The sequence below is a fragment of the Homarus americanus genome, unplaced genomic scaffold, assembly GCF_018991925.1.
Source record: "Homarus americanus isolate GMGI-L3 unplaced genomic scaffold, GMGI_Hamer_2.0 scaffold15794, whole genome shotgun sequence".
NCBI lineage: Eukaryota > Metazoa > Arthropoda > Malacostraca > Decapoda > Nephropidae > Homarus > Homarus americanus.
In genome coordinates, this window is record NW_024748849.1 from 1,099,517 (window position 1) to 1,118,286 (window position 18,770).

The 18,770-nt window shown below is 37.0% G+C and overlaps 1 protein-coding gene across 3 annotated transcripts in view; it reads left to right on the forward strand.

Annotated features, from left to right (window-relative positions):
- LOC121853100 (PHD finger protein rhinoceros-like) overlaps positions 1 to 18,770 on the forward strand; it is a 45,092-nt gene that overhangs the window by 8,561 nt on the left and 17,761 nt on the right. For 2 of the 3 annotated variants that reach the window (XM_042347039.1, XM_042347038.1), the window contains 5 exons: positions 1,296 to 1,538; positions 5,004 to 5,209; positions 5,946 to 6,109; positions 10,422 to 10,570; positions 14,349 to 14,444. In XM_042347039.1, the coding sequence (XP_042202973.1) occupies positions 1,338 to 1,538; positions 5,004 to 5,209; positions 5,946 to 6,109; positions 10,422 to 10,570; positions 14,349 to 14,444 (816 nt within the window). In that variant the 5' untranslated portion in view covers positions 1,296 to 1,337. The remainder of the gene's footprint in view (positions 1 to 1,295; positions 1,539 to 5,003; positions 5,210 to 5,945; positions 6,110 to 10,421; positions 10,571 to 14,348; positions 14,445 to 18,770) is intronic. The other variant, XM_042347040.1, reaches the window with a different exon arrangement.

Here is an 18,770-nt window from a genome sequence, read left to right on the forward strand (position 1 = left end):
CATCACAAAACTCAAGTATTCTTTCATTTTTAGGCCTCCTCTTTATAAAGTCTCATCCACTCTGCACACTTGCATAACTTTTAGGCCAAACACTACAGTTTCCCTTTCACCGAGCCTTAATACTACATGCAGCAACTCGTCTCATTGCAGGAAATGGGAATACTGTAGTACCTTTAATTTTGAAATTATAATGAGTATGCCTTACTAAAGTTTTATTAAGATGAAAAGAATGCAAAGGAGGGTGTGAAGATCAATGAATACAGAATTTGATTGTAATAAGTAATTTTTGGGGCAATAGTAGGGAAGGGGGAAACACCAAATGAACCACTTAGGCCAGTGGAGTAGAACTGAAAGAAGAGAAAAAATAATTGACTGTAGTAAAGAGAACAAGATGATTATTCCTGGTGGCAGACTGTGTTAGATCATTTTCTGGTCAGAAGATTAATGATGCCAAGACTTAAGAAATTAATAAGAAGATACAGTGGTTGGATAAAATAATGTGGGGTTTTTGGTAAGCTGGTGCGATAGAATATGATATTAAATACCATGACGGACATATGGCACTGAACGAGACATAATTCACATCAGCAGAATGAATTACTCTACCGTAAGAAAAAAATAATATTAGTGGAAAACTGAAAGGACAAGAGAATAGCCAGAATGAAACTGATATGATCACAAAGAGAATATAATGGACAAGATAAGAAGTTGAAGATATGACTTATAAAAACATCAGAAAAGAAATTAAGAAGAAAGATAGATGGGATGAGAAAATTAAAAATAAAGTACAGTATTGCAGGGAGGTAGAAGATCATGACAAGAGATGTAACTGCAAGAAAATGTAGAAAATGATTAAAGAAAAGAAACACAAAATAGGACACAAATGGTTGGGCCTGTAAAAAGAAGATCCTGTTTGAGGTATAAGAGTAAAAGAAATGTTGGTGGAGTATGTAGAATAACTGAATAAAGACAAGGGGACAAGCACAGCTCTGGTCACCTGTTTGCCAGAAGGTATTGAGGCAGTAGTTACTGTATTTTAACCTCTACCTTTGTCAAAACAACAGACTATTGGTGAACTGACTATATGCAGTTATCATTTAATGTTGAGGATCTGTTCATATAGTACTGTAGCTGCAAGAAGAAAGTGTTTTTTATGGGGTACTATACAATATATTTGACACATTTTTGTTTTAGATTAATTTTATGAATTTCCCTGGTGAATTTCGTTTCAGTGAAATTTATATATTTGCCCATGAGGATTGCATTCTTAAAATTTTTTTTGTATTCTTTTACAGAATCCCCAATAGTGGACTGTAAGAAATTATGACAAGGTAAAGATGTCAGCGCGCATCAAGAGACAGCTGAGCAAGGCTGTGGGCTCAGCTGAGGGGGGAGGGGGCGCCCCATCTGCTGCTGCACGCAAAAAGCGCCGCATTGACAACTCTGGTTCAGACGATGAAGAGCGATCTGTATGGACACCTAAACATCTGGGCGATCTGCGGGCATACAACCGGTCCGCTTCAGAGGCCCCGGCTGAGGTGTGTTAATTCTTATTATTTCTGTTATAACTTTGGTCAGGATCTCACAACTGTACCAAATACAATACCGAACTATAGTTAGCACGCCTTGGGGCTGTAACAAATTTGATAGATTATCCATCACCTTTAGTTTGGGGTTACCAAAGGTAAGAAGCACAGCATGAGAAGCATCTACAGTGGTCCCTCGGTTAACGAACTCAATTCGTTCCAGAGGGTCGTTCGTTAACCGAATCCATCTTTTCAAAGGGATTTTGGGTAATTGGTTCCAACTCACTGAAAATTACATACAAAGTAAAAAAAAAATGCAGTTAAGTACACTTACTTTGAGGTGTGTATGTAGAAGGCTCCTGGTTCATGATGCTGATGTGAATTTGAAGTGGGAGGTGGAGGAGGAGAATGGAGAAGAAAAGGAAGTGGAGGTGGAGGAGAACCATTTTACTGCTTCTTGGAAGGTGAGTCACCTTCCATAATAATGTTAGGAACCTCTGGACTGACAGATTCTCCCGCAGGAAAATCCTCTCTCCTTTTTGAAGTGGAAGGCTGAGGGGTAGCATCTTTCTCCCGCTGCCTTTTAGTGAAGAAACTGTAAATTTTTGGTTGTGGGGCATTTCTCCTCCTGATCATTAACTGATTTTTGAAAAAGGAGACCACTTTGTCCTCAACATTACACAAAATAGGTTCTGTTGTTTCCACATCAGGGTGCCTTGAAGCCAGTTTCCTGAACATCTAGTAGTGAACAACATCTTTTAAATCGGAAGAAGACATATGGTCATCAATTTCCCTTTCCTCCTCACCACTGTCAGTTTCTAACATCTCATCCAGTTGCTTCAAGTCTTCAAGAGAAAGTTCCTCCTCATGAGACATCACAAGCTCTTCCACATCCTCCTCCTCATGAGACATCACAAGCTCTTCCACACCCTCCTCCTCTACTTCGAGTCCTATTGAATGACCAATGGACACAATCTCCTTGTCCAACTCTGTTTCTTCCTCAAATCCCTCAAAATCATGGACTGCTGATGGCCACAGTGCTTTCCATGCAGAATTCAGGGATGGAATGGAGACTTCTTGCCATGATGACACAATCAATTTTACAGCCTCCAGGATGTTGTATTGCATCTTCCAGAACTGTGCCAGTGATAGATCAGGATCAGTGGAAGTTGCCTGATGACACCTCCTGAACATTTTCTTCATGTACAGCTTGAAGTTGCTGATTACATTTTGGTCCATTGGCTGCATGATTGATGTAGTGTTTGGGGGCAAAAACAACACTTTGACAAAGTCAAATCTAGCCTCCAAAGTGCTGGCAAATTCAGGGTCATGACCAGGGTCATTATCCAGAAGGAGAAGAGCCTTTAAAGGGAGTTTATTGGTGTTTAGGTAGCTCTTCACTGAAGGGCAAAACACCTCAACAGCCCATTCATTAAAGAGCCGTCTTGTTACTCATGCCTTACGGTTGGACTTCCAATAAACTCCAAGTTGTCCTCTTACCACCTTTTGTTGCTTGAACACCCTGGGGTTCTCAGAGTGGTAGACAAGCATAGTCTTCAGTCGGAAATCCCCTGAAACATTGGCATCAAGCAATAGAGTGAGATTGCTGTGGAAGATAATTTTCTTCATCAATTAGTTCCTTGAACTCCACTACAATTGCTGCTCCTTCTTTATCTGCACTGACAGCTTCACCATGCCTGACAACACTAAAAATGTCACTTCTTTTCTTAAATTTATCGAACCAGCCCTTGCTGGCCCTAAACTCTTCAAAGTCAGTTTCAGAAGAACTAGGTTGATCTTCCTTCAAATGTTCGTATATTTCCCTGGCTCTTTCACAAATAAATTTAGTAAAAATTGAATCTCCTTTCATTTGTTTTTCTTTACTCCAAATAAGAAGGAACACCTATGTTTCTGCAATTAATGATCTACCTTTAAACACTCTGGTAGATTTGTCTCTCACTTTCACTTCTTTAAATTTGTCTTTCTGCGAAAGAATTGTCGACACAGTTGATGCCGACATGCCATATTCTATACTAAGCACATTTGTTCTAATGCCTTCTTCATGTTTCTTAACGATTTCCTGTTTCACTTGAATTGAAATCGCCTTTCTAGATTTCTTTGGACCCATGCTGGATTCAATACAGTAATTTCACCACAAAAATTTTAAGTTCATTAGCTGTAATTAAAGAGTATTTTCTTTAAATCAACACTGCACTATATATTATCAGTATGTTCAATAAATTTCAGAATGACCAATAAATGTATTGTAAAATCATAAAAATACTCTGTGTTCAAGAGACCCTCAAGCAAGATGTTTCCTCCACTGAACAGAGACTTAAACAGACGCCTTGGTGGGTGAGTGAAGTGGCTGATGGGCGTACCATAAACTAGTTCCCTGTACTGCAATTATGTTAAATAAGTGTTAAAATGACTAATAATTTTAATATAAAACTTGGAAAAATGTTGAATAGCACAACCTTCTTGATATTTACTCCAATGGAAGCGAATGTAAGCCTAGAACCGATTACTGTGTTGGCGGACTAACCTACCAGCCGATGAGCAAGCCAAAACATGTTGACATGTTTCCGTAAGAATTTCGTTAACCAAATTTTTTTTTGTTAACCGAATTGAAGATTCTTATGGAAAGTAATTCGTTGACCGAAATTTCGTTAACCGAAGCGTTTGTTAACCGAGGGACCACTGTATTCATTTGTTAACATCAGTTACATACCACTCAGACCTAAACAGCTGCTTCAGATTTCAGTTCCTCTGTCTGTAGGTGGGGTGATCTGCTCTGGCTTTGAGTTTCCTGACTGCTAAGTGTTCTCTTTGTGGTACTTAATATTTCCATAGGGTGTTCTGTGGCCATGCAGGTGGAAGTACTTATGTAGGTTTTTAGATTGTGTTGCAAGAGTATTTACTGTCACAACTCTCAGGGTCCCAACCATTCACCCACCACCCTCACACTGCCTAGTCTAGCAGAGTGCATCACGCTCTTTGTCGCCTTTTCACTCGTGAAAAGGGTGTGAAGTCCCTGAATGGGTATATAAATTTCATAAGCGAAATGCATATGAAAGCACTTAAGAGAGTTAAAGGAAATTTATAATTTTTTGCGTCATAGTGAATCTACATAGCATGGGGCTGCACTCATCTGGACTCCCGGTATTTATCATTAATTTTTTTAGGGTTTTAGATCAGAGTCACAGGCTTTTAGTTATTTGCTGGTGCTGTATAATATAATTTGTAGATACTGTATTAGAGATGAGTCTTAAAAATGGACATTGATGACCAAAGTGTACATGTTAAAGGGTTAATGGCTGGGATCATTTAAGGATTTTTAGTGAGTTAAATTTTTCTGTTACACACTGTACTGTGTAAAAATCTAAACCCACCTATTTTTCACCTTTTCACTCACTCAGCATGTGGTAATTGTAGATTATAAAGGTTTGATAACTAATTCATTGGATTTTGTTGCAGTTGTTTCGCAAGGACCTGATCTCAGCAATGAAACTTGCGGACAATGAACCACTTAGTTCAGATGATTATTGGGGCATTGGTGATCCGTGGAAGCAGGAATGGGAACGGGGTGTCCAGGTCCCCGTCAACCCTGATTCCCTACCTGAGTCTACTGTCACTGTCACTGTACAAAGACCACAGCGGGATCGCGATGCTAATTTTCGGCTGTAAGTATTCCATTGGTGAGAGTTGTAAGTATCCTAGGCACCAGCTCTTTGTTATTGCAGAAATTATTATGATAAAACACCAACTTCATATGGGAGGACTCAAACTTTTATATTTTTTGCTCTTAGATATAATGTTTGTCTTAGCCTAACCAAAAAGTTGTGGAAAGCTAAATTCTCAAGAAAAAATGTTAAAATCGTAGTTGATGATATTCCTTGTCCACAGTACAGTATGTTTTGGGGGTATCATGTCCATCTTTTTCCATAATATCAGACTTGCCATTTTACATAATAAAAGCTTGTACTTCTACATGTTCAGATTGAGACACATGGGACTTTATTACCCTTTAAAGGATTTGCCAAACATAATGAGAGTCCCAAATGTAGTTCATTGAGTCAATATTTCTTCATTCTTTTCTGTTTTTTATGTTGGTTATTCCACTTTGAGCTGGGGAGTTTTTCTCTTGCCATCTGTAGTAAACTGTTTTTTGCCACTTGTGTAAATCAGACCCCTTTAAAAGTTAGAGTTTCCTTTCTTGAAATTGGTTTAATAATACTGCAATATCACATTAAATTTTTATTAATGCTCATCACAAGGTAAATTCTCAACCTAATTTTCCACCACTCAAATAGTCCTCCTCCATACTAACGTGTCATTATTAGTTCCTCAGTTTTATCTGAAACTACTAGCTTCTAATACAGTACAGTACTGTATTTTAATGAAATGTTTATTCTCCAGAACTAAGGACAAGTTTATCCGCGTGAACCATGATGACTTCTTCAGTAACGAGCAGCACATCCTCAGCAACCTCCCAACCAAGGCGGAGAAGATGTGCCGCTACGACATGGATGATCTAGATGACAAGTGGTTAACTGCTTATAATGGAGAAAGAGCAAGAATGGGTAATTCTTACACTTATTCTGTTTTACTACTTTTTGATGCACAATTGGTGAATAGAGAATTGTTGATATAGTAGTGTCAATACAAGCAATAAATGTGCAGTAAAGCCTCGAATAACGACGGTAATGTGTCCTCCAATATTGCAGTGTAAGGTGAATCATCGTATCATGAATCATTAATTACCATTAAAATAAAGCAAAAATAATGAGATGCGTTCCCAAGTCAGACCTTTCCATATCTTTTTTGGCTTTTTACCCTCTTTTCCCCATAAACAATAAAATTAATGAAAAATGCAAACTATATTCTTTAAATAATGTTTGTAAATGCACATTATACAATATAAATGAATAATAAGATGGTCACACAAGAGGAGATGGGATGCCATTGTTTTCGTTAAGTGTTTGCAACCGGGAGTCCGGGACGATGATTCGACATAAGATAATGAAGAAAATAAGACCCTGGTTGTAACTGTACTAAGATTAATGTAAAAAAAAATAATATATATGTTTTAAGTAGTATTATTTAATGCTAATAAATGAAACAATAGAAGTAGCTAACCACTAATGGCAAAGAAAAAAATGGATTGGGAACGCCCAAGTATACGTGCTCATTTAAGGAAACAGCGTCATTTATCTTAAGAATATGTACAAAAGATTCATTACTGTTTATTACTGAATATGTATTTGATTGAATTAATCTTTATATATGTGAAATGAACAATGCAATTAATTTATGATACGTAGAATATTAAAACACACGTGAGGATAAGAGACTGCATTGTTGTCAGTGTTTACACCCATAATTCAGTTATCCACCTGAAACTGAAAAATAGACTCTGGTTATTGTTATAGTAAAATTAATGTAAAAAATATGCATGTTTTAATGTTATTTAATGTACAGTAGAAGTAACCACTGATATTAAAGAAAAAAAGTGAAACTGATAGTGGAATGCCAATGTATACGTGCACACTCAAAGAAACATGGTCATTTATTATTGTTTATAACTGAAAATGTATTTGATTGAATTAATGTTTATATATGTGAAATTAACAATACAATTCATTCATAATATGTAGAATATTAAAACACACAAGAGGAGACGAGACGGCATTGTTTTCGTGAGTGACGATGGTTCTACATAAAAAATGAATACCTCTATGTATGTTTTAAGTAATGTTATTTAATGTTAATAAATGGAATAATAGAAGTAGTTAACCACTAATGGTAAAGAAATTAAAGCGAGACGATTGGGAACGCCAACGTATGTAAGTGCGTACATGTCAAAACATATCGTCATTTCTCTTCATAAGAATATGAAAGCAACACTTATTTACTGTTCATATATGTTTTAGATAATATTTACGAATATAAAACAAAAATTCTACTCACCATTGGTGGTAAAGTCTAAAACATAAGGACAGCCAATGATGATGTGTGAGTTTTTACTCAGATGACGAAGTCATCAGGTTCACCTCTGGCTGAAGCTGTAGCTTTCCATAAAGCTGTTGCTGAAACTGTTACTGAACCTGAAGTTGATGTTGAAGATGCTTATGATGCTGAATTTGATGGTGTAGCTGAAGTTGATGGTTTAGGCCTTCGAATAGTAAAGCTGTCGAAAGAACCTTGCACAGCTGTTTTCTTTTCTCATTACTGTATACATCTTTATGTAGAGGTCGTTTGTGTTTTTCATGTCCCTGTTAATTTTAATGCTTTGTTCTGTTAATGAATCCACTTCAGAAAATATGTTCATTGTTTGCTCCGTATAATATCCACAGACCTCTCACCTTTTTCATGTTGTTTTAACACCTCTAGTTTCTCACTAAGCTTATACACTTTCTATTAGCTTTTGAACCAGCACTACCATCACTTGCTATCCTGTTCATGTTGAATAGGGACGCAAAAATGCCGTAAGAAACTTGAGAAAGTTTTTCTCCTTTTCCTGTTCAGATGTGTGAAAACAAAGGGCCCATCAGCTGCGATTGTTTATACTAGTGATGCTGGCATCACCACTAACAAGCCCGGCAGCCTCCGTGCTCAAGGCTTTTTTTTTTTTTAAATACATAACAGGATTTAGTTATTATTTATATGAAAATAATTTTTTTCTTCTAATTTTGTTGTAAATATGCAGAAAATAATGCCATAAATTGATTTGGGTCCTAAATTAACCAGGTCTTAAATATGAATTGTAGTTAGTAGAACCATCGTTATCGGAGGCTTCACTGTATTGGTGTAATAAGCTAATCTTGCTGTTACATATTTTTACATAATTTGATCTGGTCATAGGTGATGGGATAATTAGAATTTACCTTCTAATTACACTCATTCCTATTTTAAATCAGAATAAACCAGGTGCTGTACATATTTTGGGTGCACAGTAGATATCAGATCCAGTCACACACAGACTGGTTCAGAATGTGCTCTAAAATGTTTAACTGCTCGGCACCTACTGTGTTGACTGCTACAACACACTCATAGATGACTCTTTTATATACAGTGTATGTTTGTGGTGTCACATTGTTTGCTTAATGGTCTAGGTTGACAAATAGTAGTCAGGTTTTTGGTCTGCTTAGCTTTCATACGATACTTGTATGCCAGGTGCAGGATGTGGCCTAAGGCAAATACAGTATACAGTAAATACCGCAAGTTCCAGAATAATTGACATAGTTACTCAGACAGAATCCATTATTCAGATGTCCATGTCAGCAGGGAGGGACAACTTCAAAACAACAGCCATTACTAATGCAGATTGGTTTATTTAAGCTCATAATAAATCAGTACAGGTATATGTAAAATAATCTTTTTTTTTATATATATTTATTTTCAGTAACTTTGGTTGTTTTTTATTTAAAGTTTTAACAGATGTAGGTAAGGTTCTAGATTTTAGTGGGTTTTTGGGCCGCCGCAAAGATAATTTTTAAGGTTCCCGAGTCCCGACGTACGTTTGTATGTGGCATGAAGGACCTTGTGCAGTGTGAGATAAAGTGGATGATGTGAATGTGAACAGTTTACCTCTGGCAATGAAGTGGCTATGTTCACAAAAGCCACTTCATTCTCATGAAGTTCATTGTTAAGGGTAGATTTAACAATGAATAAAAGGGATTAGGTTCCAAGTCCTCATTATTCAGTACAGTATTTACATATGCCAAAAATTTCTCTTATAGACAATGAAAATAATACATAGCACATCATAAAGTACAATAGCACTTATTTTATGTATAAAAATTAACTCCTGCCCGTGAACCATCTTATGGCTGACGCCAAGAGTGGATCAGTTCAGCCTGAGCTGGCTTGAGAGACGCATGGCTGCCATGACGTCACATTAAGGAGAGCGTGATGCATCTATACATATGTTCACTTTCCATACCGAGTACCGTTCAGTCATGCTCTTCATTTATGTTTCTTTTTTATAGTTTTGTATTGTATTTTCTTTATTTCAAAGTCACATTAGAGTAGAGTACAGAAATTATTTTCCCACAACTTTTACAGATTCATTACATGAATCACTGGCAACATGCATAGCCATCTTAAGGCTACAACTGCTTGGTGACGTGTTAGGTAGTGAAGATTATGCGGGTGTGCATGGGATCCACTTTCACTTTCAGTGGAGATGAAGTGGGTCACATTTATGATATGCCTTCAGTAAATTCAGAGTTCCAAATATCTGCATTATCTCGGGAACAGTGTGTGTTGTCGACCATGTCTCGCACTTCAAGATTATCCTTCGTGGTGAGGTGCTTTCTGCTTTTTTGGGCCTTACCCAAATGTATGTTATTTATATGTCACGAGAGAGCAGGCATGTCTGTATGGAGTAATAGGCACACACAAAATGAGTGCAGCACGGCTGTTTTGTTGTGTTGCGAGCGGGATCACGTGGTACACGCCGTGTCACTCCACAATAATAGCCCACAAGGTGGTCCGGTACTCAAGGTTTTTACTGTAAGCATAATTAGTCCCCATTGAGGGAGTTGCCAAGGGTGGAAATTCAGGAAAGCTCTTCGTCAGAATGTCACATAACCTAGACAGGCACTCTGTAGAAATCTCTACCACAAATTGTTGTTTCCATGTCAAATAACCACCATCGGTTCAGATCATCCTACTTTAAAGATCTTTAGTCATAGCAAGGGGACACATGAGCTGATGATTTTACAGAAACACTTTGATCTCTCCCTGTGATTTTTATTTGTTTAAAGAAATGGGAATAAGCCTCATGGTAGGACTGCATTGTGCATGTGTGTGTGTGCATACTTTTTTAAAGGTTATGATGACACAACATGTATATATAATCATATTTAGATTTATTTTTCATTTTTTCAGGTGCTGCACCAGTTCCACCACTGATCTTTGAGATGATTGTCGAACATCTTGAGGAGACGTGTTGGGAAAACATCCACAAGATGCTCAAAACAGAGGAATCCCTCTCTATTGAGTTTGATGAGGATGTGATCTGCGATGTTTGTCGATCAGTGAGTTATTTGAGACCTTTTTTTTATTTATTTACTCATTTCGAGCTATGTATAACAATAATGGTATAGAATTGTAAGCTAGATGAGACAGTCTGGTCTTCATATCTTAAAAAGTGATGTCGTAAGTATTTAAACTGTATGGGGTAAATGGGAAATAATTGACTGCTGTTCAATGTTTTATAAGGCTACAGGTTATAATGCATGTATCCTCGATAATCGTGGGGGTTAGGTTCCAGAAAACTACCGTGATAAGCAAAGCCGTACATATTGAAACGCAAAACATATGGGAAAAATTTGTCTCATCCCACAACCCCAAAGATGCATCCCCTAAGTGACCAAAATATACCCCTAAAAATGTGTAGGTACTGTACACTAAAAGATATAATAATAGTAACATATCTACTAATTAGTGAATAACAAATAAACAATATACAGTGGTCCCTCGGTTAATGAACTCAATTCATTCCAGAAGGTCATTCGTTAACCGAAAATTTCGTTAATCGAAACCATTGTTTCAATGGGATATTGGGTAATTGGTTCCAGCTCTCCGAAAATTGCTTAAATTCAACAAAAAAGGTAGTTAAGTACACTTACTTTGAGGTGTGTATGTAGAAGGCTCCTGGATGATGATGATGATGATGGGAATTATAATGGGGGTGGAGGAGAAGGGAGAAGAGAAGGCATTGGGGTGGAAGAGAAGTCACCCCATGGTGCCATTTCACCCATAAATTTTTAGTTCACTTGGTGTATTTCAAGATTATTTTCTTGAAGAGAGTCTGAAGCAAGATGTTACCTCCACTGACAAGACACAGAGACTGACGCCTGTATGATGTGTTGACAGGTTGTTTGGTGCGCTAAAAACTAGTTTCCCTGTACTTAAATTATGTTAAATACCAGTAATTGTTAAAATGACTAAAAATTTTAATATAAGACTTTTAAAATTATTGAATAGTACAAACTTCTTGATATTTACTAAAATAGTAAGGAATTTAAGCCCTAGAACCGATTACTGTATTGGCGGACTAATACGACAGCTAGTGTGCAAGCGAAAACATGTTGAGGGTCGCTCGTAAGGGATTCGTTAATCGAGGGAATGCTCGTTAACCGAATTTAAGAATCTTATGGAAGGTAATTCGTTAACCGAGGGATCACTGTATTCTGATTACATGTACAGTTCAGCTTTGCCCTTCGGACAGTGTGTGCATGTAAATGAGTTTCAATAAATGAATAAAGTTAAATATATCAAGCCAAAAATAATAGTTCAAAAGCTTTATGTAGACAGAGCTTGGATGGCTAAATTTTAGAATGACCAATAATTTTAATGCTGTATAAAAAATGCACAAATATTAAAAAGCACAAATTTCTTGATATTTACTCCATTGGAAACGAATGTAAGCATAGAAGAGATTACTGAATTGGCTGAGTACCTCCTCAGCTTATCAGCTGATGTTCAAAACAAAACGTGATTTTCGTAAGGATTTCATTAATAAATTTTTTTTTCGTTAACCGAACTGAAGATTCTTATGGAAGGTAATTAGTTAACCGAAATTTCGTTAACCGAGGCGTTCGTTAACCGAGGGACCACTGTACAGTACTGTACAATATTGTATCATGAATGACTAATAGTAGAACAAGTGAGAGGGGCAGAGTGTTGTTGAGACGCAGTGGGTGGGAGGGAGGAAAGTGGGTGGGAGGCAGTGGGTATCGTGTTGATCTACTCTGGCTAAAGCAAATCCATAACTGAAATTATGATTTAGGTGGTGATAATAGATGTAATGGTGGTGGAGGGAGAGATTGTGGTAAGTGGCGAGGAGATGATGCGTCAGTCGGTTTGTTTGGTAACACTGCCAGACACAACTGAACAGCTGATGTCTACCCACAAAATTGAGTGTAAGTATAAATGAACAACGTCATATTTCTTTCACATTATGTTACATAAATTTTAAATTGTGGAGTGAGAAAGCAGAAAGGTGGGGGTGAATAGAGAGGTGGAGTGGAAGAAAGTGGTAACATGCAATGGGTGGGTTAGCAAGCGCATACTTATCCTCGTCGGGAACATTGGAACATTCAACCAAAGGATACACACGTCTTCGTTGCTTGGTTGGATCAGGAACCTTAACACTCTTCACAGGTGCCATGGTGGAGGGTAAGTAAAAGTTACAAAAATTGCACCAAAAACAAGCCCGGAGCAGGAAATCATCTTCAAACACAGACCAAAACAGCGTGGGGAAACAAATGCTATTGCTGGAAGCTGGTGCCATGAGCCATGCTGCCATCTCTTGGCAGTCGCTGTTATCGCTGGCTCTTGCAGACCCACCGTTGTCCCATGACAATTTCGCGATAACGTAGATCAATCAGTGATGAGCATACACACGGTTGGCGGTCGCAATTGAGGATACTGTGATAAGCCAGTTCAGCGATTATCGGGTTCCGTGATTATCGAGGATACATGTATATCAAAAGAGGGAAACTGGTTCTTAGTGAAAGTTGGATTATGTCAAGAATATGTGATTTTCCCAAGGTTATTCAATATTTTCACAGATGAGTTTCTTGGATAAATGAGAATACTAATAGTAATGCACAAGTATCTTGTTTAATGATGGAGTTACATACCTGAAAACCTAACATTAAGCATGATTACCAATAAACAAAGGATATGTGGGGATGCAGCTTAGTATTAGAAGCATATTTTAATAAAGCCTCAAAAGCACCCATAAGAAATGCCACAATTCCTTGTTAGCTCTAGTGCCACCTCTAACCAGTCCCCACCACCATTACTACCTCACCCAAAGTCAAAATTACAATCAATACCACCATTACTATCATCACTCTGCATGTCGTCTACCTGTGAGTTTGTTTACATGAATGAAAGTTCAGTAAAGCATACCTGCTGTGTCCGAAGCTGTTAAAGTGGTAATAAAACCTTAATTCATTTACTGATATTAACTTGACCATAATTGTTTATTCTTTTTTCATAATAAAACGATATTATTAGTGTGGTAGACTTATGAAGGTAAATGTGAACATGCATTCCCGTTATTGAGATCTAGGAAGTGAACAGGCAGTTACTATCATTCTAATATTCCAATTAGTGTGGTAGACTTATGGAGGTAAATGTGAACATGCATTCCCGTTATTGAGATCTAGGAAGTGAACAGGCAGTTACTATCATTCTAATATTCCAATGTTCTGTAATTGGAACATGGTGGGATTAAAAAGGGCTAGTGACTTTCCACATACATTAAATAATACCTAATCAAGAATGGGTGTCAGATTTTTTTATTGCTCAAGTGAATAAACGCTAAACGAGGGATACCTGTAAATATTTTGGGTGTCTTGGGGTTAATATTTGCTGTCAATCTATGCAGCAACTTGATCTTACTCTAAGGAAACATAAATGGCTTGGCTGGTCATTTGTCAAACAAGCTGATGATAATCTATACTCAATTAAATGATATTATTGTGGAAAATGCTTTTTCTGTCACCTATCTGGTGAGATGTATAGGGGTTACATTATCTACCATCATCAGGATCACCTTTAATGTTCTCCATAAATAGATTTTGCTGAAGTTTGACGAGATATTTTGATCTTACAGTGAGCGTATGTTTATGTTAAAGAAAAACCATGATTGTAGCTGTTACCCTTTCACTGCGGCTGGCTTGTGACTAGCACCCACCTCCTGTGCTGCGGATTTTTTAATGTTAAAAAAAATATGTAACTCATTTTTTACTTAATGGATAGATTATTAGTGAATAGATTACTTATCTCTGATTACAGAAATGTTTAACTCATCTCAAAACAGTCTACCCTACTGTTACTACGCAGCGTAAGACCCAGCGTCTTAGTGGCAGGGCAGCACTGCCAGACACACGAGTATACTACAGAGTTTTTCAGTTTTAATAGTTTTTCTCGCTTCTCTCACACCAATACAGTACGGTAGTATACATCCTTGTTTGTGTTAGCACATAGTAAATGGTATCACATGATATTTTGGATAAACCATTGTTATTCATGGTATGCATTTGATCACAGCCATGCATTTAGGATACAGTATAAATAATTACCAAAAAGCTGAATTGTTTGTTATTTTTCTCACAAAACATAAACACTTTATTTCTTTACATTTTCAGTAGTTTTTCTGTACAGTATATGGTATGCCTCAGAATATGAACACATACACAGACATCATGTTGGTGACATTAGTATGGCATTCTTTGTTGTTTCTGAAGGGCGCATGATATATGAGCATACGTGTGACATCTTCTCTGTGTGCCAAGGGGCTCCACAAAATGTCTCAACTAAGGGTTGGTAATGGATGTGCACTTACTGGTCTGATATTATGATGTTGGCCCAAATAATATCTGTCAGTGAGTTGGTGGACCACTGTCTTAGTAAAGGATAGCAGTGGCAACTTATGACCTGTCTTCACCTGGTACAAGTGATAAGCATCCAAAAGTGACATGTCCATCACATTGAAGAAATTTGTTTAATACCATTTTACACTTTATCTTATACATTCAATTCCCATTAAAGTATGTCACTTTTGTTCATACAAGTTTCATTTTCTTACACTGTACTTGGCACAACATTGGGTTTTCTCACTGCTTCACCTCTATGCTCTGTTGATATTTTTTTGTCACTCACTCACTCACTCCATCTTGGTGAGTGGTAGAATTATGAACCACTCACTTGTCACACAACTTGATGCACAAGATGCTGTTACTGTTCTGTGACCGTTGCTCACCATGTGTGATGTTTGGTAATTTTATCAATGCATTTCTGTATGCTTTGACAGTTCCACATGCATCAGTATTGTTATCAAACAGATAACAAAAAAGCTTTGGGCTCGTATACTAGTTATCCACATGAGATATATGAGCTTTCCTGCAGATGAGAGGATAGTAATGTTGTCACATTAGAATAAATATTGCCAAGTTCAGCATCTAGCACAATGTCAATTTCCTTTCCTGTGTATACAATATAAATCTATACTATATCCACAGTCACAATCACACAGCACAATAAGTTTCACTCCAAAGTGATGGCATTTTGATGGAATATATTGCCTAAAACCTAGTGTTCCTCTCCACAACACTAGGCTTCCTTCAATACTGTATACAACTCTTGTATGGGCTTATGCTTTACTGGATTTTGCTTTGTAAGTAATCCACAACAGGTGGGATTTATGCAACTTATCACCTTGAAGCTGCTGTGTGTTGTGTAAAATCCATCAAGCGCAGTGGTGGGCACAGCTAAACGAAAAGTTAGCTTCGCTAATCCGCTAACTAAAAAGTTAACTTCGCTAAACAGCTAAAAAATTAGCGGAAGCTAATGCTAACCGCTAACTTTTATTATATGAATTTAGCTTTGGTTTGTTTGTTTTTGGCCCTAAAACCCTTAAAAACAGACCTAGAGAGCTGAAATTTTCATATGTTGTCTTGTAGCTTAGACATACAGCTTTCCGAAAAGGTATAGCATGCCAAGACCAGATGATCAAGGTGTACACAAATAATTTAATGAACAAATGAAATTAAACATTAGTTTACATTCAGGTTTCAACATACACTCTATAATCTTTATTTACTGTACGAAAAGACTGAAAGTATTAAACGAATCCAAAAACTATAGTACTGTATAGCATAGGTAGCAAATAGCATCATGCCAAGATCAGATGATGATCAACTTATTAAGGTGTACACTGTACACAATTTCACAAATAATTAATTTGCATTCTCATACAACCTATTGGCATTATTCATATAAATATGTAATACAAACCACATACACATTATACCAGTGCATTTTTATATAACTTATGGTTGGTCTTAGTCATGTAAATAAACAGAAAACTCTAAACTTTAATGAAAAGTAAGTTTTTAGAAAATTTTGTTTGGCGCACACCTTGGATGACATCCTGGTTATGAACTTATGCAGTACTTAGCATAACCAAATATATTGACACAAAAAATCCTAATTAAATTAACAAATAAATGAGAAATGAAATTATACATTAGTTTACAATTACATTCTATGATTCTTTCAGCATACACTGACTGTCTTTATTTACTGTAAAAAAAAAAGTATTAAACTTTAATAATCGAAAAATTCCATTCACTCCGGCTGCAGTGGCTGGGCCTTTTCCATCGCCTCGACATGATGCTGTTGCCCTTCATAAACATCAGCCTCTTAAAGTTGCTATCTGACAGGGTGGCTCTCTTGGCCCTCAAGATATCTTTGCACGTACTAACACGCAGTCAGCCAAGCGTGCCTGACTGGCTGCTGAAGACACGCGTCGCGGCTTCACACGCTTACAACAGACAGGAACAAACATGTATAAATTTTGTTAGCGGAACTAAATTTAGCGGAAGCTAATTGGTCCGCTAATGGTTTCCAGAGTTAGCGAAAACACTAATCTGCTGACGAGAAAGTTAGCTTCGCTATTTAGCAGATTACCGGAACTGTGCCCACCACTGATCAAGCGTAATAATTGGAGAAAATGTTCCCGAGGCTTTAGTCTTCCCCAAATTTTTTATTCCTGCTCTACATCAGTCATCCAGTATTCATTTATTTATTATGTTTTTCTTATGTTGAACCAATAGTATAATTACACACAAAAAAAAAGAGATTCAGATCATCTCTTGCTTTTCTCTCCACCAAACTAGTCTGCTCTACTGCACTACATAAAAAAAATGATAGCAATGTTTCCTGTAGAAGATCATAGTACCAATTTGTTATGGATACTGTCACATCCATAGGACTGTGATAAAAAATTACGTAAAATAATTGTCAAGTTCTTCTGATTTATCTGTAAAAGACGAGCTGGTCATGTTCATATCCATTACTCCTTCCTTCATCATCTTCAAATTCACTCTCTTCTTTAACTTCTCTCTCGTCCCTTTCATCAGGTCAGTCATCATCAATACTGTCCTAATGGATAGTATAATCAGCATGATCTGGACTCTTCCACAGATGCACTGCCAGTGCCAGGTTGTTAAAATTGGTCACTGTCATCTTCAGGGGTATTGTACCTTAGTAAAAGAATGTAACTGATCATTGTATAGTAAATACTGTAGTAGAATGCCAAGGTCGAACACTTACCACAAATACAGTACATATTGTATATTGATGAAATATCTCGCTCAGAAATTTTGAATGCAAGAAATTCTATATGTTCTAGCTGCAGTGAAAGGTCAAGCCAGACCTGGGTAAAATTCTTAATATTTGAGTTGACAAATTAGTTAAGTTTATCATTTTCCATTGTAGTTCTTATGCCTCTACTGCCAATGGGAGGGGTATGTCCTTTCTATCCACCCATTTTTCCAGTTAAAGTTATTAAAAATAAGTATAATAGCTTAGTCATTTCTTGAGAGGCTCCTGTTACAGGCTTCAATCATTGGGTTTCAAAACTCCAGATCTGGTTCCCTGCCTCAGATGATTTGCTAAAATAGTTGTCTGATATAATTAACTAATCCAGAAGAAAATTCTTGTATTAGTTATTCATTCTCAGTTACAACCACAGACTCTTAAGAAGGTGTACAGTATTGAGAAGTATCAGTCACCAGTGCCCAATAATGGTTGTAATCAGAAATGCCCCACAACTAATATGCTTTGACCAGCTCATCAAACCAGGTTCATCTCACTATGGTTACTCATCCTTATGTCTGTTCTGGGTGGGAGAAAGGAGTTGTCCCATTACATATTTACACATGCTTGTGTCTGGCCCACAGTCTAAATTTATTGACATACATATTATTATGTTAATAGTGGCATTGCAAGAGCATTAAAACTAACTAAACAACCCAGTAGGATGATTATTGATAACATGGGCCAACACTTATTTCCAGTGTGCCTTCATTTGCAGGTCTCTCGGTTGTTTTTTCTAGATTCAAGTGTAGTCTGGGGCCAGTAAGTTTATTCTGGGACTTGGGGATAACATCCATGTATTCCACCTTTGGTGTAATGGATCTCCACAGAATATTCTCTTCTCAAATGTTGTTCTATGCTTCCTTATGAACATATAAAGTACATTGGGAAATCCTTAAGGAGTCTGTTCAAGGTATTCTGAGCTGAGACATCGAGTGAGAATATTTCCCACCAAATCTGAGCTAAGCCCTGAAACAACATACCTAGAGCAGATTAATATGGATTTCCCGACTAATTATTGTCTTATTATATTTTGTTTTGTTGTTTCTCTTGAAA